Source organism: Strongylocentrotus purpuratus, unplaced genomic scaffold (assembly GCF_000002235.5).
Source record: "Strongylocentrotus purpuratus isolate Spur 01 unplaced genomic scaffold, Spur_5.0 spur5_scaffold_7, whole genome shotgun sequence".
Lineage (NCBI taxonomy): Eukaryota > Metazoa > Echinodermata > Echinoidea > Camarodonta > Strongylocentrotidae > Strongylocentrotus > Strongylocentrotus purpuratus.
In genome coordinates, this window is record NW_022145613.1 from 4344364 (window position 1) to 4367457 (window position 23094).

At 36.7% G+C, this 23094-nt stretch overlaps 1 protein-coding gene and 1 long non-coding RNA gene across 2 annotated transcripts; one reads left to right on the forward strand and one right to left on the reverse strand.

Annotated features, from left to right (window-relative positions):
- The first annotated feature begins 2941 nt into the window (after window positions 1-2941).
- On the forward strand, window positions 2942-19110 carry LOC105447255 (actin cytoskeleton-regulatory complex protein PAN1). Its single transcript, XM_030974669.1, has 13 exons — window positions 2942-3072; window positions 4570-4683; window positions 5424-5913; window positions 6831-7612; window positions 8000-8124; window positions 8563-8841; window positions 9331-10685; window positions 11189-11244; window positions 11558-11657; window positions 12402-12623; window positions 13172-13419; window positions 15360-15626; window positions 16021-19110. Exons 1-13 carry the CDS (start codon window positions 2986-2988, stop codon window positions 16051-16053), a joined length of 4158 nt encoding a protein of 1385 aa, XP_030830529.1. The 5' UTR covers window positions 2942-2985; the 3' UTR covers window positions 16054-19110.
- Window positions 18517-22963, reverse strand: LOC115919940. The gene is made up of 2 exons (XR_004062071.1): window positions 19822-22963; window positions 18517-19674 (listed from the first exon to the last, which is right to left on the reverse strand). It is a non-coding gene; the product is annotated as an uncharacterized LOC115919940 (long non-coding RNA).
- Window positions 22964-23094: the final 131 nt, after the last annotated feature.

Sequence of the window (23094 nt, forward strand, 5' to 3'; positions counted from 1 at the left end):
ACGAAATTGTGAAAATATTGACAAAAGATCGGCAAATTTTGCAACCCGTTTTAGTCCGTTCCGAAAAATTATCAATTTACCGATAAGGGTCTGAAAATCTTCAATTTTTAGAGCAGATTTCCTCTAAATTGTAAGTAAAAAGTGGTACCAACTGATTGTATGATGTCTTGCCTTGCAAATTATAACATTACCTTATTTTTGATGCATCACATTTTTTGTTAAATCAACTGTAAACCCCCGTGCGTGAAGTTAGGTCTCGTTGTTTTTATGACTTTTTTAGATGTAGCGCGCACGCACGATCGGACATCGAATTTTTAGATTGCGATATCTCCGAAATCCTTCCACGAAATTTTGTTTTAGTTGAACCGATCTGTAGCAAAAAACTTTGCCGTCCATTTGGTAATAATTTAAATAAATAAATTTGTGTAGAATATGAGAAATCATAGATCGAACATCACATTTTGGCATTTTGTAATGTGTTCTAAAATGTCCGCGAACTTTGGTCACCCCTACATACATTGTCTCTTTGGCTCTATAGCCCTAAAGTCGATTTGAAAACTGTCGTTATATTTTCCCACTTGAAGACATTTTCAAGCCCCATTTTAGGGAAGTTCTAAATTAGTATTATCTTTCAAATGCAGTTGGAATTTAACTTTTTCATTTTTTTTTTTTGGCCTGCAAATGGGACATAGTACCTTTAATTCTATTTAACTCGGTTGATGCCTCGTTGAATAAAAAATGAAAATATTCGCACTATTGAACTCATAACCATTCATTATTTGTATATTAGTCAACCGGTCTATTTGCGCTCTACATAAAATTTGATATACTTTTTTCTACACAGGGGTTAGAAACATGTTCGAATTAATTTTCAGTGCATTACGTATGATTGAATATTTATTTTTTTGAAATTTTGTAGTAGAGTCTAGTTATTTCAAATCGGATAATGCCTCAAACTTTCACAACTTTGTTTCTTTCATTTTCTGCTCAGAGTTTCTGTTACAGAATCTACTATAATTAATATTATATCGAGTTTTGATGTAAGTAAATGTCCTGGTTACGATGAAATTAGTGCTAAAATTGTTAAATCTTCTATTAATGCAATTGTGTCTCCTTTGTGCAATATATTTAATTCTTCTCTTGAAAAAGGCATATTTCCTAATGCATTAAAAATAGCTAAAGTTATACCAATTAATAAGAATGGCAGTAAAAATATGTTGAATAATTATAGACCAATCTCTATTTTATCAATTTTTAGTAAAATTTTAGAAAAAATTGTTTATGAATAATATATTTTATTGAAAAACACAATATTTTGCATAATAAACAATTTGGCTTTAGAAAGGGATATAGTACTACCCATGCATTGATTGAATTAACAGATAAAATTGCCAAAGCCTTTGAAAAGAAACACATAGTGATATCTCTCTTTTTAGACCTGTCAAAGGCGTTTGACTGTATTGACCATTCAATTTTACTTAAAAAACTGAAATATTATGGAATAAGGGGAAATGCAATACAGTGGTTTGAAAGTTATTTGTGCAATAGGAAGCAATATGTAAGCGTTGATAATTTTAATTCAGAACATAAAAGTATTTCAGTAGGTGTACCTCAGGGATCTAATCTCGGCCCCCTTTTATTTTTACTTTATATTAATGATCTGCAATATGTTAGCAATATTTTATCAGTAATTTTATTTGCAGATGACACAAGTTTATTTTTATCAGGTAAAGATCCAGTTGCATTAAATAATCTATTAAATTCAGAAATGAAAAGCATACAAACTTGGTTTACAGCCAATAAACTCTACATTAATCGCGATAAAACATGTTATATGATATTTAAGAGTAGGAATTGTAGAATACAAGATAATGTAATAAATATTAAACTTAATGATCTAAGTATAAAGAGAGAAACCAGTACTAAATTTCTTGTAGTAATCATTGACGAAGACTTGAACTGGAAGGAACATGTTAATTACATTGCTTTAAAAATATCTAAATCCATTGAAGTCTTTAATATTTTAAAACACATTTTACCTCTGAAGATTTTAACAAATTTGTATAACTGTATGATTCTATCACATTTTATGTATTCTAATATTGTATGGGGTGGTTGCTCATTTTATTTATCACAAAAATTGTTTTTACTACAGAAACGTGCAATACGAGCAATTACCAAATCAAACTATTTAGCACATACCCAACAATTATTTAAAAAGTTAAAAATATTGAATATATTTGATATAAATAAATTACAACTAGCATCGTTTATGTTTTCTTATTCTAAACAACTATTGCCCAATAACTTCCATGACTATTTCGAATATAATTGCAACATCAATAAATATAAAACAAGAAATTCCAATAAAATGTATGTACCTTTTTATATTTTTAATTTTTCAAGAACTACAGTAAGTTTTAAAGGCCCACAGCTTTGGAATGAGTTGCCAAACGTATTAAATGAAATATCCAATGTTTTTACATTCAGGAAAAAATATAAATGTTATCTTCTTAATTGTGAGTAGTTTTATTTGATCTAATTGCCTTTTATGTGATTTATGTAAATAATTATGTTGTGTTTTTATGTGATTATGCTATGTTATATTATCTGTTTGTTTGATTGTTTTTATTTTTTATATTTTGTATAATGTATTTCTTTTGAAGGGTGGAAATATAGGGGATCAACCTTGACAGGCCAATGGCCTTTGTTGATCCCTCACATCCTCCACCCTTCATCCTTCTTTCATCAGTACAATGTAAATGAATGTTGTTTTTTTGTATATATTTATATTGTTTTAATTTATGATTTGTTTGTATATCTTTTGATGTGTTTTTAAAGTGATGTGAAATAAATTGAATACTTGAAAAGTTTGAAATTTGAATACAGATCGTGTCACCGTAAATGTACATAGACGTTGTACAACATGCACGTGGATCGTGCGTTAACCTTTGACCCCACTTTATTCTTAGGAAAGTGTATGAAATGGCGGACAGACGACGTCGGAGAAGAGTTAGGCTTGATGACAGTGAAACCAAGGAAGGAGAAGACGTAACTAACAGCTCAGGAGATGTTAGTATGATTATGATGATTGACTAGTGGATTTTAGTGACTTTTTGTCTGCCAATTTTACACTTTTTTAACATGTACCGGCACCTGCGATTGTGACTGTGTGGAGCTTGCATTGTAATTTGTAGCGTGCGCGGCCGGTGTGTATGCATGTTGTACCCGCCCCAGCCCCAGTCCCTGCCTGGTGCAGTGTGCTGTAGTGAATGGAGTCGCAGAAAGCGGCAGAGTAATATGAGCTTGTGTCTTTGAAAGTTTGAATGCTTAGTGTCTATAAATCTGTGAGCCAAATTGCCTTGGAATTGAAAAAGAATTTGCTTTCTATTTCTCTAATGATTAATCTTTATGTTTTTGATGTGCTGCAGAATATGTGATTGTGAGTCAAATTCAAAAGTGAAAATAGACTAGACGGTAGACCTATCTCAAAACCTGATGATCAAATTTGATTTTGACAAGAAAAATGGTTGTTTCGTCCTTACTTGACATGTTGATTGTCAGTTCACATAGAAGTTCTTTAGCTTTCGTCTAGCGCATGAGCATTATGTTCATCCGGGTCTCGTCCGGTCTCATTTTCCTCAATTGGCGCCTTCAAGGGCTCTTCTTAAAAGTGTTAGGAAATAGGAGCCCCAAATTGGCAAAATTTCACTTAAATTGTAATTTAATGTGAAAGAGGATGTAATTTAAGACACACTTCTACAAAGATCCCCAGAGTGATTGAAGACAAACATTGATGATTGATAAAAGAAAAAGAAATTTGGGTTTTCTGTTGCTGTGCGCAGAAAAACGTAAATATTGTATACTTTCATCAATATTCAACTTCAAACACATTTGATGACATCCTCTTTCACATTATGATACAATTCAAGTGAAATTTTGCGATCAAATTTTAGGGGCTCCCAACAGGCTTCAACTTGAAAGCTTATTGTGTTTATAAATGTAAAGTTATGTTCATTATATCAGCATGGTTACATGCATTTCCGGACAACTTCTGCGCTTTCTATCTGTGTTTCCTGTATTGCTTTGCTGAATTTTGGCATCAAATTTTCATCCATCTGATAACTATTCATGAGAGTTTAAACATGGATAGAACTCGTGACCCGTTTCCAAGAAGATCTGTGGTGCATGTGGGAAACTTTCTTATTGTTAAGATGAATGCATTTTTCAAATTAGTGTCAACTAATAGTCAATGTCTGAAGTGTGCATCTATAGGCATTTTACACCAGATCAGAAGTAGGCCTACCTTTCTGGTGTAAAGTGTTAGCAGTTGGAGAGCTTTAGATGGAAAATTGTGTCAAATATTGATGAGCAGTAAATCTAATAGGGACAACATGGCTTAGTCCCCTTTGAAGAGAAAGCAATACTTGATGTCAGTAGCGAATCAAACGGTCACTAGGTCTCATTTGATTATTAGAGTGCAGATTGCAGAATGATTTGTGGGTAATGGTGTTTCATAATCTTATAATTTCTGATTTTGTACTTTGTCTAATGTTATTCCCTGTACAGGAGAGTGATACAATCTTAGATGAAGATGAAGAATCTGATTACGCAAGTGCAGAGGAAGCGGACGCTCCCACAATTACAAGCAGTAATCAAGAACCGGGAACAGAGAATGAAAAGGTAGGCATGTTCTGTCCCGGGTTGAAAGACTTAAAGGCATCGTTTAACAATGTTAAATCTGAGATGCATTGCCTCAGGTTATCAGTGTCTGTGATATGGTGTAATAATTGAAGCTCTAAAAAAATGCGCTTTAAAATTATCATGAAGTGCCTCAAAAAAGTAAAAAACTTTGAGTGACGGTTTTACCATACTCATTTCCTCCAGTAGACTGAAGTGTTATAATCTCAACAGTTTTTGAAATTTCTATTTCCAATCGTAAATGTCTTGATAATTAGACAGGTAAAAGTCATGAGATTCCTGACTGACCTAAAGGTTTATATTAATTATGATTGCAGCATGAGCTTAATCCAGGATTTTGTTTAGAATGTGAGGCAAAGATACCCAATCCCTTTAAAGAGAGGCCATCAGATTTATGTTTCTAGAAGTATGTTTCAAAGTTTTTACTCTTCTTTGACCATCTACTCATCTTCACTTCACATGATTGCTGCTACAGTGTATACAGACTTGTGCCCTTTGGAATGAAGAGAGATTCCTTGACCTCAGACATATCAATCAAAATGATATGTTAGCAGTTGTGAACCCGATGCATGGAAATTATCCTGTATTGTTTGTATTTAATGGCGTGGCTTAACTCTACTTTTTTTTCTAAGATATAATTTTAATTCACGTTCTGAATGCAAGAGAAAATGTAATCATTGCTTCATTTCATTTTCTTCTATTCGTTTTCTTTTGATGTCTAGGAGATATTAGCCGCACCAGTACCTTCTGAAGATAAAGTGGGGGAAGGAGACCAAGATGAAGAAAAGGTGGAGGCATTAAATGTAGTAGCTAAAGAAGAACCAACACCTCCTGGAGACAAAGTGGGAGAAGGAGATCAAGATAAAGAACAGGTGGAGACATTGAATATAGCAGCTAAAGAAGAAACAGATCCTTCTCCTGTTTCTCCTACTCCTCTGGATACTCCTCTGGATCCTCCTGCACCTGCTCCTATGGCTACTTCTGTAGACGTCCCAGTGGAGCAAGATACTCATGAACCGCAACCTGTGGAGAGCATTCCTGAAGCTTCTGATGATGTCCCTGACACCACTCTTGGAAGGGAAGTTCAAGGAGAACCAGGAGGTTGTGATGCCGATGGAGTCCTGCAGGAGAAGGAGGGGGAGGAGGAAACTATCACTACTCATCCAGATGAAGGGACCCAGCAGGATACGAGTCACGATGCTTCCATAGATGGTAAGTTTGCTTCATGTAGATCTTCTCATTTGGTGCATTTGTTCATGTCATAAAAGATTTAAGCACATGAGGGAAACAAAAGAGAAATTTTGCCTATACATGTGTTTTATGACTCTCAGAATTATCTGTTTGTCTTCACGGTCATTTTACATATGAATCCGTCTTTACCGTAATTAACATTGTGTTAACTGCACTTTTGTTTACCGCCGGTAAACATAAGAAATAGGAGAGAAGGGCAAAAGAGACCCCGTTTACTAGACATTGATCGATGCTATCCTGGTCAAAAGGTGTGCTATATTTGGTCCGAGATGTCTAATGTTTCATCTTAAAGATTGCCTAGACGAAACAACCTTTTGTGTTAAGTTAATTGCCCAATAATAATGACATCCGGCGTCCCACGATCATGCGATCGAACTATTATAAAAGCAGGCGCTAGGTTATGTTTAATTCATAACCAATTAATATTCCTGTTTATTTCTTTTTTCCTGTCAGCTTACTTTTTGTCATAAAAGTTGGTAACATCAGCAATATTCAATTTTTCGCTTCTCTCTCTCTCTCTCTCTCTCTCTCTATCTGTCTCTCATTCGTTTCTCTCAAGCGCCGTTGATATTGGCATTTATTGTCGTACAAGTCGGTAACATCAACGATTTTAAAAGACTTTTAATATTTTTCTTCCTGCTCGCGAAATAGCGGGGTGCAGTTTATACTTAGTTTATACAACATTAATTACTGTAGTTTAAAAAAGAAATTACAAAGTTTACAGTAGTCAGATGTCAACATGAACATGGATTTCCTTTAATAAGTTTTATTAGCATCCATTATGTTTAGTGTCAAAATGTCTTTTTTTGCAAACTTTCTGAATCATTGTACCTCAATGAAATGTGCATAATGTTTTTGTGTCCTTTTTTTCTCCACAGTACAAGAAGAACCAGAGAAAGGAGAGCAGTTGGCAACTACTATTTCAGAAACCACAGAAGAGCCAACAAAAGATGATGGTGCGGAAAGAACAGAGGATGTGGAGGAGCGTCCAACTAAAGAAGAAGATGTCCTCCAGGAAACAACTGAAGAGGTTGATCAACCTGTACCAGATAAGGGTAGTCAACCTGTACCAGAAGTGGGTAGTCAACCTGTACCAGAAGAGGGTAGTCAACCTGTAACAGTCGAGGGTAGTCAACCTGTACCAGATGAGGGTAGTCAACCTGTACCAGACGAGGGTAGTCAACCTGTACCAGAAGTGGGTAGTCAACCTGTACCACAAGATGGTAGTCAACCTGTACCAGAAGAGAGTAGTCAACCTGTACCAGTCGAGGGTAGTCAACCTGTACCAGTCGATGGTAGTCAACCTATACCAGTCGATGGTAGTCAACCTGTACCAGAAGAGAGTAGTCAACCTGTTCCAGAAGTGGGTAGTCAACCTGTTCCAGAAGTGGGTAGTCAACCTGTTCCAGAAGAGGCTAGTCAACCTGTTCCAGAAGAGGTGAATCAACCTGTTCCAGAAGAGGAGGAAGAGACTCAGGAGGGAGATGTGGGAGAAGAAAGGATACCAGTTGGAGAAGGAGATAGAGAGATGGGGAAGAATGAAGAAGATGAACTGGAGGAAGGAGAAATAGAAGAAGAAGAGCTAGAAGAAGGAGAGATTCGTGATGAGGAGGAAGAGGAAGATGGTCCAGACGAAGAAAGGAAAAGTGGAGATGGAGAGGTATGCGGATAATCTTTAGTTATTCACTGTTCAAGTACTGAGTGGATCCTTATCATATGATATGTTAGGAGCCTGTTAAATGTTGTGCATCATTTTACTATCACTTTAGTTCGCCAACACTCTTATTTTTAATAAACAAGCATGCATTATCAAAGTATTGCTAATGTGAAATTAAACAACATCATACCAAACTATCCAACACACAGATGCACGTTTGCCAGTAACCACCTAATGGAGTATTTAAAACTTAAACTTGGTGAATTGGTCAATCCTCAAGATATTTTTATCCTCTATCTAATGTTTCATTATTGAAACTAATGATCATTGTTCATTACATTACAATTTATACAATTAATATTACAACTCGGTAATACCTTTATCCTGTAGGAGGCTCCCCAGGATCTGGATGTAGATGAAGACAGAAAGAACCCTCAGTTTGTACCAAGGCAAGGTCCCTATTACATGCATGATAGCAGGATGAGCGATGATGACGAAAAGAAACCAGAGCCCAAGTAAGAATAACATTTATACCTCTTCTTTGATAAACAATGTAGAAAACATCAAGCAAGTATTTATTTTAATTATTTTAATTATCTTGATATCATTGTTTCTTGTTTGTTGTTGTTGTTGTTTTGTTTTTTTAGGGGGGGGGGGTTTGGGGATGTGAGGAGAATGATAATGTGTAACTCTTCATATACCGTAATGTTCATTTGAAAATCTGTATTTATGTAGGAGATCTTTTCTGTTATTTTCAGTTCTTTTTTGTTTTTGTCAATCTTTGTTTAATTTTTTATTCATTTTTATTTTCAGTTTCTCTGTATCTTCTTTGTTTATCTGTTGCAAAATGAAGCATTTTGAAGATATCTCAGATATTATTATCTTGAACTTTTGTCATAGTGAAGGTGCATTCTTTCAATACTCTGCATGCCTTGCATTTCTTTGATCCATAGGCCAGTGGAGAAGAAGAAGAAGCTGTGGCAAAACGAGGACCGATGGAGGCATGATAAATTCGTCGATCAGGACCAAGCCCCCAAGTCCAGCCAAGAGCTAAGGGACATCTACGGGATGGACATTAGGACAAGGAAGCTGGAAGATGTACCCATACCTAACATAGGGCGTGGCAGGGGGCGTGGTAGAGGGAGAGGAAGGGGACGAGGTAGAGGAAGGGGATATAGGAGGAGAGATGATGACGAAGAGAGTGAGGGATGGACAGATTCAAGGCCTAGGAGGTAAAAACTAAAATCTTTACAGATTTCTGTAACAGATTCACTTTTGTTTTCCATGTGCATGCAGAGTGAAAAAATTATTTTTTCATGATACAGATGATTGGTCTTGTACTGTATCTAGTAATGCTGCTGCAATTTCATTATTGACAGTTATAGCATAGTCTCATTACACTCTAAGATATATTAGAAAAAATAGATAAATGAAAGCGGTCAATTTATTGCACCTTGTAGATGTCAACTCCTCCAATATTAATTCAATAGTTTTGTCACTAGGTTCTTTTTTGGATCAAATTAAATGTCTACAAATATTAAAGTGATAGCAATATACTATGTCATACAAGCAATGACTGTGACCCTTGTAACTACAATTTTTTTTTCAGTAACAACAGTTTCTAGTGTCTGCTAGACATCTCACCTGCTATCAGTGGTGAATAGACTTTTCATGAATTAAGGCATTGACAACATCGGCTTTACTTGAATCATATGTTTCAGGCCTACCTACAACAGAGAACCTGCCTACAACAGAGAACCAGAGCCCCCATCCAGAGAGAAGTTACAGGTGGAGGAAGAGTGGCCAAGTCTACAGCAACAAGAAAATGTGCATGTGTCAAAGAAGGCTGTCCGTGCTCAGACTCATAACAGCTCCTGGGCCATGGAGGCAGAGAGGGAAGAAGCTAGGCAGAGTTACAGAGAACCATACAGGAAAGAGGAACGTGGGTACGATGACAACTACTCAAAGGAGCGATACACCGATGACAGGGTACAGAGTGATAATAGGAGACCGGGGAGAGGGCGAGGCTACCGTGGGAATCGCAGAGGTTACCAAGAGGAGCGGAACGACCAGCAGCAGCAGCAGCGGACTGTGGATAGGGGTGAAGGGGATGACAACGAGTATGAGAGGCAATGGGGCTACAAGGGTCAGGGAGGACCCGCGAGAACAGCTCAAAACAGTGGTGAGGGAGACAGTAGGAGTTCTGCCGGAGCCAACAAAAGTGCTGCGGGAGACGGTCAAAGTGCCGCGGGAGACAGCAAAAGTGCTGAAGAGCGGGCACACGATGCTTACCTTGAGAGACAGAATCGTAGAAATGAACGCTACAGGAATGATAGCTCAACAACAGAATTCAATCGTGAGGATTATGAACGCACTGGTCGGCAAAGCAAACAGGAACAGGACCACGGGTATGAAAGGAGAGATCGTCAACAAGATGACGGAAGGAGAGATAATTATCATGATAGGAGAGAACAAGATATTAGTAAAGGACACAAGCAGCAATGGGTGAATAGCAATTACAGATCAGAACCTTCAAGTTCTGGTGGACGCTATAGGCAGGAATCTAGTCGACAAGATGCCAGGTATGACACTAAGTATGAAAAACGTAATACTCGAAATGAGAGTAAAGACAGTAGGTATGAAAGTCAAGATGCTAGATACGATACACAGGACAGTTATTCAAACCAAAGGAGGCAGGGTTCGGGCTATAGGGATAACCGTCGGCAGGAAACAACATCCCCCAGAGCAGGTGGACGGGCTCCTTCCTCGGAGAACGGGGAAGAGAGCGTTCAAATTTCAGAGGAACCTGTGAGAGAAGTAGAAAAGGAAGAGAGCCAGCCACGCAGACAGCGTGAAAGCAAAGCTTATTCAAGGGATCGTCGCCAAAGAAGCACAAGGCAGGACAGCAAGGACGACCCACCAGAGCAGATCGATGAAGAAGAGAAGGAAGGGCTGAGGAAATTGGTGAAAGAATTAAAGGTTTCAATGCAGGATGGCACTGCCTGGAGTCACGGCGACCAAGATGTTCAGTCCAAACTGGAAACGAGACCCATCATTGAACCTGTTGGAGTGGAAGGTAATGTAGTCTTGACCATGATGTAGAGTACTGGGCCCTGTCTTATAAAGAGTTTCAATGGATCTGAATTGATGGCAAATTCTCCAGCAATTGCTAAACTGCAATTGCCTATCCCCCATATATTTGTCATTGATATCCATTCCATATGATCAAGTTTGGTCAATTACAAATCTTTATAAGATATATCGGAACTGGTCATTTCAATTATTATGTATAAAAATATTCTTTTGAGTTATTTTGAATGGTGGATAATGTAGTAAATAGGATTCGTTGTGGTTCATGAGTTTATAAAATCATCAGATTGATCCTCTTGCTGAAAACGTTGTTATTAAACAATTCTTGGCTCCTTACAGAATTTTTTGTAAGGATCCTTTAGGCTCTTATTATTTTTTGTTGTACTTTTGTTGTACTTTTGTTGTTGCGTCATGTAGTTTTAGTCATTATTGTGTCCTCACATATTAGTTCAGCAATTAATGAAGTTTTTTTAATTTTGTTAATCTTAGTTCCAGTGGAAGGACAGGAAGAATCACAGCGCCAGGAGAGATACGACAGGAGAGAGGTAAGCCTGAAACACGTATATGCCTTTTCTTACCTAACCTAGGATTGCAACTGTAGTATGGATTGAAAGTTGGCCCTACTGTTTCAGTTTTATTTTAGTAAAAGTGAAAGATGTTGAATTATCTGTAGTATGTCGACATTACAATCATGAATCAAAATCAAAATAAAGCTATTCTTGACCAAACTTTAGCGTTCAAATTCATGAACTGCTGTCCGTGACACTAAATGGGTGAAGAGTGCACCACTAGAACGAACATGTATGCATTTATAGCATTTACCTCTTATTTCTCCCATTCCTTACTTGGTCTTGACAGAGAGGGCGCCCCAAGAGGTATTCTTCTCAGCGTCAGAGAGGTCAGGAAGGACCAGGTGGTCCACCTTCAGAACAACCGTCAAGAGGAGGGAGAGACAGAGGTGAGACAATACTTTCATTGGATCTGTTTGTTTGTCAGCACCAGAAAGTAGTTCTTAGCCTACAAAATGGGTCCCAAACAAAGGCGATGCGCTAGTGCCCTCTGGTAAGGCATTAATCCTCATTATTAGGTCTCTCTGAGAGGACCTAAAGCCGTTGGTCCTCTGGTTGCTAACAAGCATTTATGCTTTCTTAGCAGTCAGATAAACTAATTACCACTACTGCAAAAGATATACTCTTCTGTATTGATTTCCTAAGTACTGAGGAGCATCACAGTTGCTTACTATGCAAGAGTCGGGCTTACTTTTGGGGGATGTGAAACTAGCATCAGAACCCTTAGTTAGAGAAGTCATCAAAAAAAATTGGCGAATAGAATGCCTGTATATATTTAGAATATGTTTCATGTAGAGCTTTAAACGTCCAGATAAAAGTCGGCCTCGTTCAGGGAAGTTTTTGTGTGTGTTAGAAATCGTGTGAGTGTCATTTTCAATCGCTCTGCTGATTAGATTTCTGCAGTCTGCACTTTATCAGCACTTTGATTTGGTAAACAGAAATGGCATACATGTACCGGTAGGACAAATATCGTGCCTGTTGAAGCCTGTTTGATATTTATGCCATGCTGTGTCTTGTGCTATATGTATCTTGTTGAGGTGTAAAGTATAAATCTGTTCAGATTGGAAGGATGTTGTACTTGTCTTGAATGTTTGCTTTAATTTAATTTAATTTAATTTTTAAATCTCGACCAGGTCAAGGTTACCAGAACAGAAGAGACTACCCCTCCCACACCCCTCCACCACAACCCCCACCGATGACATCACCACCCCACCATGTCCACCACCCCACCCCAGTGAGTGGGGCGGACCCCCATGTGCTAGCAGGCAGCCCAGAGGCTAGGATGGTCCCACCCCCACACCCGCCCCCTCCTCATGATGTAATGATGCCACCACCTGATGTGAACATGCATCCTGGTAAGACACTTGCAATCTTTAAAAACAAATTTTATTTTTTCTCTCTTTCTTTCTTATTCTCTTTTTCTTTCCTTAAGGATTTGTCTATTGATTGCATTGTAAAGTAAATTAAATTCTTAAGGGGTTATCATAATGGTTCATTGTAAAGTAAACGGTTGTGATTGTGCAGTAGTTGGGGTAGGATTCTTCATCATCAAAGCAAATTGATTAAATGTTGCTGGAAGGCACAAGCAGTGACTGAACACAGATATGGGTATATGGTACTGCAGAAGTTAATTGAATTTTGGTTAAAATAAAAAATGATGAAAAGTATTGAACACAGATGCAGGTATATTGGACTACAGTGCGTCCCTGAAAAGACGAAACCAAGAGGTGTTGTGGTCGAGTGGATACGTCGCTGGACTGTTGATCACAAGGTCCGCGGTTCGAGTCCCACCGCCGCACTACTGTCCTTTTGCAAGACAATGATCTACATTTGCCGCACTCCACCCAGGTGAAGTAAATGGGTACCTGGTAGTAAATATTATCTTGTTTTCTCTGTCTTCCAGGAATGAGGCCTCCAGGACCACCAGGTCAGCACCTCCCCAGCGCTGCTTTCTTCAGCCCCAACCACCCTCCACCCGGGATGGCCCAACCACCCCCTCCAAACCAGCTACCTCCGCCCCAGTTTGTAGGTGGACCTGTCATGTTTGTTGGGCCTCACTACCCTGTCATGGGTTCTCAACAGGGCCCTCCACAGCAGGTTCCCCCTCCCCAACAGGTTCCAGTTCAGCATTTCTCTGGTGTGCCTCCTCAGGTAAGTTGCCATCTGGCTGTGTATCAAATAGAAAGGTGCTTATGTGAATTATAAAATGGATGGAGCCTAATCAAATGATTGATTGTGAGCGTACACGTGACCAGGCATTTATTTTGCCTAACACGTAATTTTGATAATGACTGGTCATTATCAAATGCTAATGACCGTTCATTAGTAAAATCATGTTATAAAACATGGTTGTTAGACTGTTCCAAAGGGACCTTGTGTGGGTAATTCTTACTAATGCCCTCACTGCTGTGTATTATTTGTATATACTTGACCAGCAGTTAAACATTTCTAGAAATACACATCTTAATGATTTGCTCCCCCCCCCCCCCCCCCCATTTTTGTTTTCTTTTTTGCTACATCCGCACATCATGTTTGCATCTGTACATTGTCTAGATTGATAAATGTGATAATTTTCACTATATTCCCCCTATTTCTTCATCCTTTCATTTTACAAAACTTACAAACTTGGATTTGATTGATGATGTCACTCAAATGCCAAGGAAGGAAGTATGTGCTTGGAGTAAAAAATCTCAATGGAAACATATGTCTTTCATCCTAAAAAGGGGTGGGAATAGGGGAATGCTAGTCACCCTCAAGGTCTTGGCCTTCAAGCAACCAATGGGCATAAAAGTTGCACATGTTTGAAATTTTATACAAGATGACCTTATTGTCAATTAGTTTGAAGATAAATAGATTTCGTCAAAATGCATATATTTTCTTGAATATTCTTTTTATGCCTCCCTTACGAAGTAGCCGAAGGCATTATGTTTTCGGGTTGTCCGTCCGTACGTACGTACGTACGTCTGTACGTACGTCTGTACGTACGTACGTCCCGTTCTCGTGATCGCGTTATCTGAAGAACCGATTGATGGATTCCTGCCAAACTTTGGTCATGTATGTATCTTGCAGAGCCGATGAACTGATTAGATTTTGGGGTCACAAGGTCAAAGGTCAAAGGTCACAGGGTTCATTATGTATGCAAAAACAGCTCGTGATCGCGTTATCTGAAGAACCGATTGATGGATTCCTGCCAAACTTTGGTCATGTATGTATCTTGCAGAGCCGATGAACTGATTAGATTTTGGGGTCACAAGGTCAAAGGTCAAAGGTCACAGGGCACATTATGTATGCAAAAACAGCTCGTGATCGCGTTATCTGAAGAACCGATTGATGAATTCCTGCCAAACTTTGGTCATGTATGTATCTTGCAGAGCCAATGAACTGATTAGATTTTGGGGTCACGAGGTCAAAGGCCAAAGGTCACAGGGCTCATTATGTATGCAAAAACAGCTCGTGATCGCGTTATCTCAAGAACCGATTGATGGATTCCTGCCAAACTTAGGTCATGTATGTTACTTGCAGAGCCGATGAACTGATTAGATTTTGGGGTCACGAGGTCAAAGGTCAAAGGTCACAGGGCACATTATGTATGCAAAAAATAGCTTGTGATCGTACAATCATTAGAACAGATTGATGGATTCCTGCCAAACTTCATTTATGTATCTTGCAGAGCCAATAAACTGAGTAGATTCTTGGTTCATAAGGTCAAAGGTCAAAGGTCATTGGCTCATTATGTATGCTAAAATAGCTTGTGAAAGCATTCTCATTAGAACTGACAGATGGATTACTATTTCACTCAGGACATCTTGCAGAGCCAATGAACTGAGTAGATGTTAGGGTCATGAGGTCAAAGATCAAAGGGTCATATATGTATATGAGAAATTGCTTGTAATCACGATATTCTGAGAACCTGTTAATGGATTACAATTGAACTGGAATTTTTAAAATTTCTTCTGTTTTGGTTTCTAAAATTGCTCTATGACGGAGGCATCATTTTCGACTGCGCGCAGTCGAAGTTCCATCTAGTTTGTTAATAATTCAACAAAAATAGCTTAATGACGGGAATATTTTTTTCTTTTCTCCACTTCTAGTCCGGTCCTCCTCCAAACCGTCAACATAATCAGCGACGTGCCCCTCTACCCCAAGGACCCCCTCCCCCATCCCAGCAGCCCCCACTGCCCCAACCCCCATCATCCCGCCAAGCTCCTCCACCCATGATAGGAGACGAACCCCTCCCTGGGGCCCAGATGGTAGGGGGAATCACCTACTACTCGCCTGAGTTGCAGCAGAGCATGATAAGAGCCCCGCCCACCCGGAGACAAGCCAACCCGCTTCCCATCGAGGTGCCACCAGATAGGGTAAGTGGAAGTATTTGTAACGAGGGTTGTAGCATGGTGAGAATCACCCAATATCTGGCATTTTATTTCTAAGAAATGTATGTGTGTATGTGTGTATGCCCAGACCCCAGCTGTTTCAGGCAATTTCAATGGTATACTGAAACTTTGTAGGAATCTTTGTATTGTACTTGTACATAACCAATTGAAAGGGACGATAGAGAAAACTGCTTTAACTTAACTTTTTGAGGCTGAATTATATAGTGGCACCTTTTTTACATGCCTTAGGCTTGGAGGGGGCTGTCTGTCTGTCCATCATTGTATGTTTCAATATTTTAGTAAGGTTGTTTTGAATGAAATTCTAAATCTTCTAAATCCATGCAAATTTGTATTGTTTTGTTTCTTTCTATTTTTACAGAGCGGGAGATACAGATCAGACGATCGCAGGTGATCATGGAGAAACAGCTTAGTTTCACCTTTCATGCGTTCCTTTTGACACTCTCGGCTGGTTCAATGAAAATGTCATGTAGCTGATGATCTTCTTGTATCATGCTGATTACTTTGTTCAAATAATTGTTTTCACACCCAAGGTGAGCCTATGTATGAAATCATCTGCAAAGTGCCAACAATTTTGCAAAAATTCTTAGCTGATCTGACCCTGTTGTGGTCATTGAATGGTTAGATAATTTATAGAAACAAGTAGACTAGTTTGCAGAAGTACATGTATCTGTAGTTCAGTTGATAGACATATTTTGAAGCAATTTGATACAAACTTGTAATCTGAATCAAATATACTTTTTAGCAATAATAAGACTAGATGCAAATTGTTTTTTCTATATTATCTTGAAGTTAGACTGTTGGTTTGTTGCCGATTTCGATCATTTCATGTTATTTGTCCATTGTTTTGATACTTTCATATTAGCACAAAAGTGTGGCATCACTGTCCAAAGAAAAAGGACAAGTTTAAGATAAAGTTGATTTCAGTAGTTTCAGCAGTTGAAAATATTCTTCTGTTGTTGCTAAGCTTGTGAATAAAGTGGATTGAAAATGGAAAAAAAAAAACAGATGGGTTATTCCTTAGTCTGTTTATTTATTAATTTTGAGACCATGCTTTAGAGAAGCAAACTTTTCTTGTCAGCTGTGAGCAGAAGCCTCCGTATGGAAATTTGCATGAATTTGAATTCTTTATGAAATTAGCCGATTGGCTCTTAGTGAGCCAAGAAATTCCATTGAGCCTCTAAGGCTCTTTATTTTGTAGCTTACAGATTTAAAAAAAAAATGTATATAATTAAAAAAATTGAATAAAGTATATTTTAAGATTTATTCTTTTTAATTTGGAAATTGCATAATCAGGATGTCTTACACGAGTAGGATGTTTGTTATAAATTTATTTTTTTACTTTCTTATTTGAGGCCTTTGGTTTGTTTGGGTTTTAATTTTTTGTTTGTTCACCTGTTACTCATATAATTTGAGATGTATTCAAATAAATTATCTTACTGAAAGATATTAAAGATGAACATTTATCTTTATGATCTCTTATGTTTTACAAAACAAATTCTTCTACTCTGGAAAGAAGACACAAAAAAGAAAAGAAGCGTAAATTTTATTTATAACACGTTTTATTGGGTCCAAATGCAACCCTATGTCACATTTTTTCTCTTTCATACACTTTCAAATTTTCTATTTTACAAGTATATGTACACACAACAACAGCTTGTCATAGTATCTGACTAGAATAGATATCAAGAGTATTTCAAGAACGAAAGAAGTTGTGTTCCCATTGCTTCCAAGTGGTCCATCAACATCCACCATGTGCAGTCTTGCTATCTGTTAGTGTACAGATAGAGGCTGTGCATTACACATGTGTATATTGCATGACCAATAGAGACAGCAGTGGGAACGCAGCCTGATAGTATGCATATACTTTGCATGAATCATGCAAAATGAGGGTATACATGACACAATACAGGATGATGATATATTAGGAGATGTGGAAGCACAGAACTGTATACAATCTTAGGAAATTGGTTAGGACTGCATACACTAAACTGTATACAATCTTAGGATGTAACTTCAGACTGCATGCATTGAACTGCATACAATCTGTAGGATAATTGATAGGACTGTATACAATCTTAGGATATAACTTAGGACTGCATGCATTTAACTACATACAATCCTTAGGATACCGGTACTTGATAGGACTGTATCCTGTCTCAAGGATGCATTCATCTTTGCAATGTTGCAAAAAGAAAAGAAGACCCAATAAATAAATAATAAATGATGGGAAATCAAAAACCTGTGTGTCAGCAGCAGCAGCAGCTAGTTACATGTGTTTATGAGCACTTCCATGATGACATTAATAACATGTTGATTACTTCCCAGAATATATTTGTACTGGAAATTAAGAGTGTAATAAAAAAAGGAGTGAAGATCAATTTTGCTTCATGTCGGCTCGAAAAATTTAATGTCATTGCATTTAATCCATAAGTTGTATACGATGGAAAGAATATGGTATAGCGAGTAGCTTATGTTTGATGTTTTGGTGGTCGTACAAACAACGTGTTCATTATAGAAGTCTGTACTCGCAGAATGTCTGAGATTAAGAATTTCTCCGATTCAGCATGCTTCAGTTGTCTGAGTAGTTTTGCGTTGAGAATTGTTTAATCAAAAGGCAAAGAAAATGCAGTTCTTAGTTTTTCAAGTACGAGCATTTGTTTAGGACCGACTTTTGAAGAAAAAAAAAATGGTTTGGAAACAAATTTGTTGTACTGAAATGAATGCTTACCAAAATGCAGCAAAAATGCTTTTTCAAATGAGTTCTTATTCAGACTCCGACAAGTCTGAGAATGCTCATGAGTTGTGTGTTCTTACTTCATGTTTATTCGTACACAATTTGTTTTTCTCCAAGAAATTTAACCATAACATGGTCTGTAATAATTAATTAAACAATAATTTAATGACTTCTTGCAGAGGGTAATGAATCGAATAGGTTAACTTTTATTGAAACTATTAACGTTTGTATAGTTCAAATATAGAATTTTACTTGAGAATAGGTGTTTTTATGTTTTTTTTAATGTTTTATGAGATGGAGAGTGAATTTCTTGTATTTGATAAAAGCTTATATCTGAAACGAGTTCTAAAGTAAGTCAATTATTGTAAACTTCAGCCTATGAGAGTAGTAAGAGAAATATATATAAAAAGTTCTTCAAAATTGAAAGTAACCAATTTAACCTGTATTTCCTACCAACTTTTAAAATATTTTATTATATTTTATCTTGAATACTATAGTTGTGTGCTTAAATTATGCAAGAGTTTTTTTTTTCTTCTCTTTTACAATTTATTCATGGTTACATTGACTAGTTACTCTGTATTTGTAACACTAAATCTGGATGTTATTTTATGTATAATTTGAAAGTGTTAGTTTTTTTTTGTAAATCTTAAGAAAAGTGATAAATTCAAGAAGATTTCACAGTTTAAAAGAATATAAATCGTTTATACCATGCTCTACATAATTTGTGTCTATTTTTCTTGTTTCTGTTACATCATCTTAAAAAGCATGATTTGATTGATTAATTTGTTTATAAATCAATCAAATTTGAAGAACAAGATCAGGAAGGATGGGTTATAAACAAAGACAATTGGTATGAGAACATAAGAGGGGAGATGAGATGAGGGAGAAAGAGAAAGAGATATAGAGAGAAAAGAAAGAAATGGAAGAGAGAAAGGAAAAAAAGAGAAGAGAAAGAGAGAGAGAGAGAGAGAGAGAGAGAGATCTTTAGATAAAGAAAGAGAGGAGGCATGTTTCAGCAATATAGTTTAAATACTTAAATGTCTGAAGCAATATAAACCAATGTTATCATGAAAGTTTTGATAGAACTAAAAACAATCACATAAATTCAGAACTCCGTCCACACACAAATCTTTGTGTCAACAACATTTGGTGATACCCGAAGACAGTGGCGTAGCCGTGGGGGCATGTGCCCTTTAATAGAATACAGAACAAAAGGGAAAAAAAGCACACCCTCAATATCCCCCAATTGGTGGCCTCGGTAATTAATATTTCATTCACCTAGCAACCAATGATCCCCACCCAGCAACCAATCATCCCCACCCAGCAACCAATCATCCCCACCCAACAACCAATGATCCCCACCCAGCAACCAATGATCCCCACCCAGCAACCAATGATCACCACATAGCAACCAATGATCCCCACCTAGCAACCAATGATCCCCACCCAGCAACCAATGATCCCCACCCAGCAACCAATGGTCCCCACCCAGCAACCAATGATCCCCACCCAGCAACCAATGACGCCAGGCCCCCATAATGTCTGCATGCTTGCTACGCCACTGCCTTTTAAATACCAGCTGTTACGCAACATGTAATAGCAAGTACACATGCTATTAATTGCATGGAATGGTAATATTTGAATTACACGAGAGACACTTCAAATCCTATGAGCTGAGAAAAACTCTGAAAAAATGGTACGGCAGAATGATACATAAATTCCATTCAGAACATTTCAAAAGTACACATTTTCAAATATAATATGCATAAATATTGAATTTATCACTGAACACAAGTAACGCATAACAACTTATTAAAGTCTTTGTTAGCTTTGCAGATAATACATGGGCTAATATGATCCTCTTTCTTGAGATTGGTATAAGCTGGTATAAGTAAGTATAAACTCTAATCATATCACTCAGAAAAGGGTTGATATATAATTGCTCAAACTTACTGTGTAACTAGTGTTGAAGCATCAGACTAAAGGTTGCAGGATGAAAGGTCATCAGGGTAGTGACAATGATTTGGAATTACTTTCGCATTGATCCACTACAATCAGCCCTACACGATTTAAGAGAGTTTTGTTACTTTGAAAGTTTTGTTAATCACTAAATATTTTCATTCATCAAACGTCATTCATTTCCCTTCTATCTTCGAGGATCCCTATCTTTTATTTCAGCACATTCTAGTAAACATATAAACTACCTCAACGGCCATATATAGTGTTAAATATTACCTTCAAACGTAATGATTTAAACATACTTAATAGTGATACTTCTATACTCTGCATGTCATAATTATATCAAATTTAAAATGGTTCGACTGGCTGGAATATAACGCGCTGAATGAATTAAAACAAAAAAATAGATTAACTTGCAGACCTTAAAAGAAAATCGAGATATAAAATTTCAAAATATTATCGGAGCGCTGCCAAATGATATGTTATGATTTATACTTTTTACAATGGTAATATAAAGAAAACGAATGAATTGAAATGAATTAAATAATACCATGAAAACCATGTTCTTTCAAGTCGTCAGCCAAACTACTTTTAAATTACTGGAAATAAATTTTTACTTTAAATTTTTACTTTAGTTATTTCGATTCGATTGGTTTTAGGTTAAGATTTGATGCCACTAGATATGAAGATAATAAAAATAAGATCGTCGAAGTTAAGTTCTGTCAAGTTAGCCACATGATTTGCTTGAATTGTCAAAAGCAACACACTTGTAAAAAAAAAAAAATTATCATAATGCACCTATATTACGTCACATTATATTATACTGTTAAATAACTATATATTATATCTGAAACAGAGATCTGCATAACTCGTTATAAATTAAACTATGTAATCTTTTGTTTAGATATTGCCATTTTAAAAGCAAAATTTAGCATTGAAATGATGAACGCTATATTAATCATAATAAAGAAAATATGAAATTGCCTTTTATCTAAAAATGTTACCATTTCATACATTACATCTGCAATTACAATTACAACGTCGTCTTTACTTTTGTAATAAAAATGACTTTACCATAATAAGTTTAAACATTCTTAACTAAGCAACGTTTTAGTATATTGAAGGTAGGACGTGAACACTAAAGGTCATGATGATGGAATTTTATCAAACAATTACATTGAAAGAAGCATTTCTAACTGAATTTATATTCCATCTGATATCATAGTAACCCTTAGGACATCAACTATACGACTGAATTATCTATTTATGCATATAAATGACATATAATTAGAGAACTGTAGGAGCTCGGGTTGTATTTGATGATCAAGACATTTTCTCTTGTATACTTTTGTTTTCTTGACTAGTTGACAACCGAGCAAGAAATCAAAACAACCCAAGACGCTTTGCTTCCTTACGAATTAAGTATCCCTTTTTTTTCTTTCTTACTAGTTCATCACAACGACTGGAAATGTTTTGTGTCGTATGAAATGAAGTACTAAGCATTTGAGGTCAGTGAAAATTGCTTTCGTCATTTGGCCTCTATTTCATCTCTTACCAAATCTAAACACACATGACTGGAAGTAAGTAGCTTTAAAAAGTGTAATCTAGAGTATGACAAAATTACTTTGTATATCATAATTACTGCGATATTTAGTTAACTACTCTACTTGGTATGAATAAAATGATTCAATATTTTCTGAAATGTATTTTTCACAAAGCCTTTTAAAGATGACTGAGTCAGCTCAAAATATAATCTAGATATAATACCACTTGAATATAATTCATATTTGTAATCATTTGATAAATGTATATACGCAAAGCTGCAAAATGTATTGCCGCAGACATTCAATCTGTTTCTTTAAATAATACATATAAATAAATAGTAATTCACTGTATACTTTGGCTATATCTAACCAATATAACTTGTTTAAAATGACAAAGTCCTTAAAAATGCATCCTCTTTTATATTACATACCGCTTTGGTAATAATTCTCCGAAAATATTTCAATAATTTACGACGAATGAGTCTTAAATATCTAAACAACATCCTTTCTAAAAATTGTTGAAAGTAAAATATTTGACGCCTATTATGATTTCGTCTGCACAAAATGAGCCTTCGAAAAACAGGCACACAACAATATGGAAAATATCCTCACAAGATAATGATTATCATCGTATAGTAGGGTAAAATGCACACACGGTTATAAAACGGAACGATATTATCCCTCTTCTCATCGAGGGAAACAAGTTAAAACGTCCGATCGTTTTCCCTCAGTCAACTGTTGAATACAAAATCGAGGTTACGGTTATTTTATATTTACACTGTACACTTCATTAAAACCACTACATCTACGTTATTTCCTTTTAAAAACCCTCCCTTTGAAACGTGGTTATCTACAAATAGAAGGGACCACTTTTGAAAGGTGCCCGTGTTCACATTTTATTTTATTATGAGGTTTCGCTCTAAGCATACCCCAGGAGAACAGATTATGTATCCAATGGCTTTAAGAAACATAGGCCCGAATTCACAAAGAAGGTTTGTCGACAAACCTTGGTTTTCGTACGTCATATGACGCATTTTACGCGTTTTTTTACAAAACTGGTTTGTAAAGAACAAAAGGAAGTTTGGCGAAACAAAAGGAGGTTTGAGCTCAAACCTTGGTCTGAGCTCAAACCTTGCTTTGTGAATTCGGGCCATAATGTTTCTCGTCCGAATGAGGTTAGTTTTCCATGAAAGTA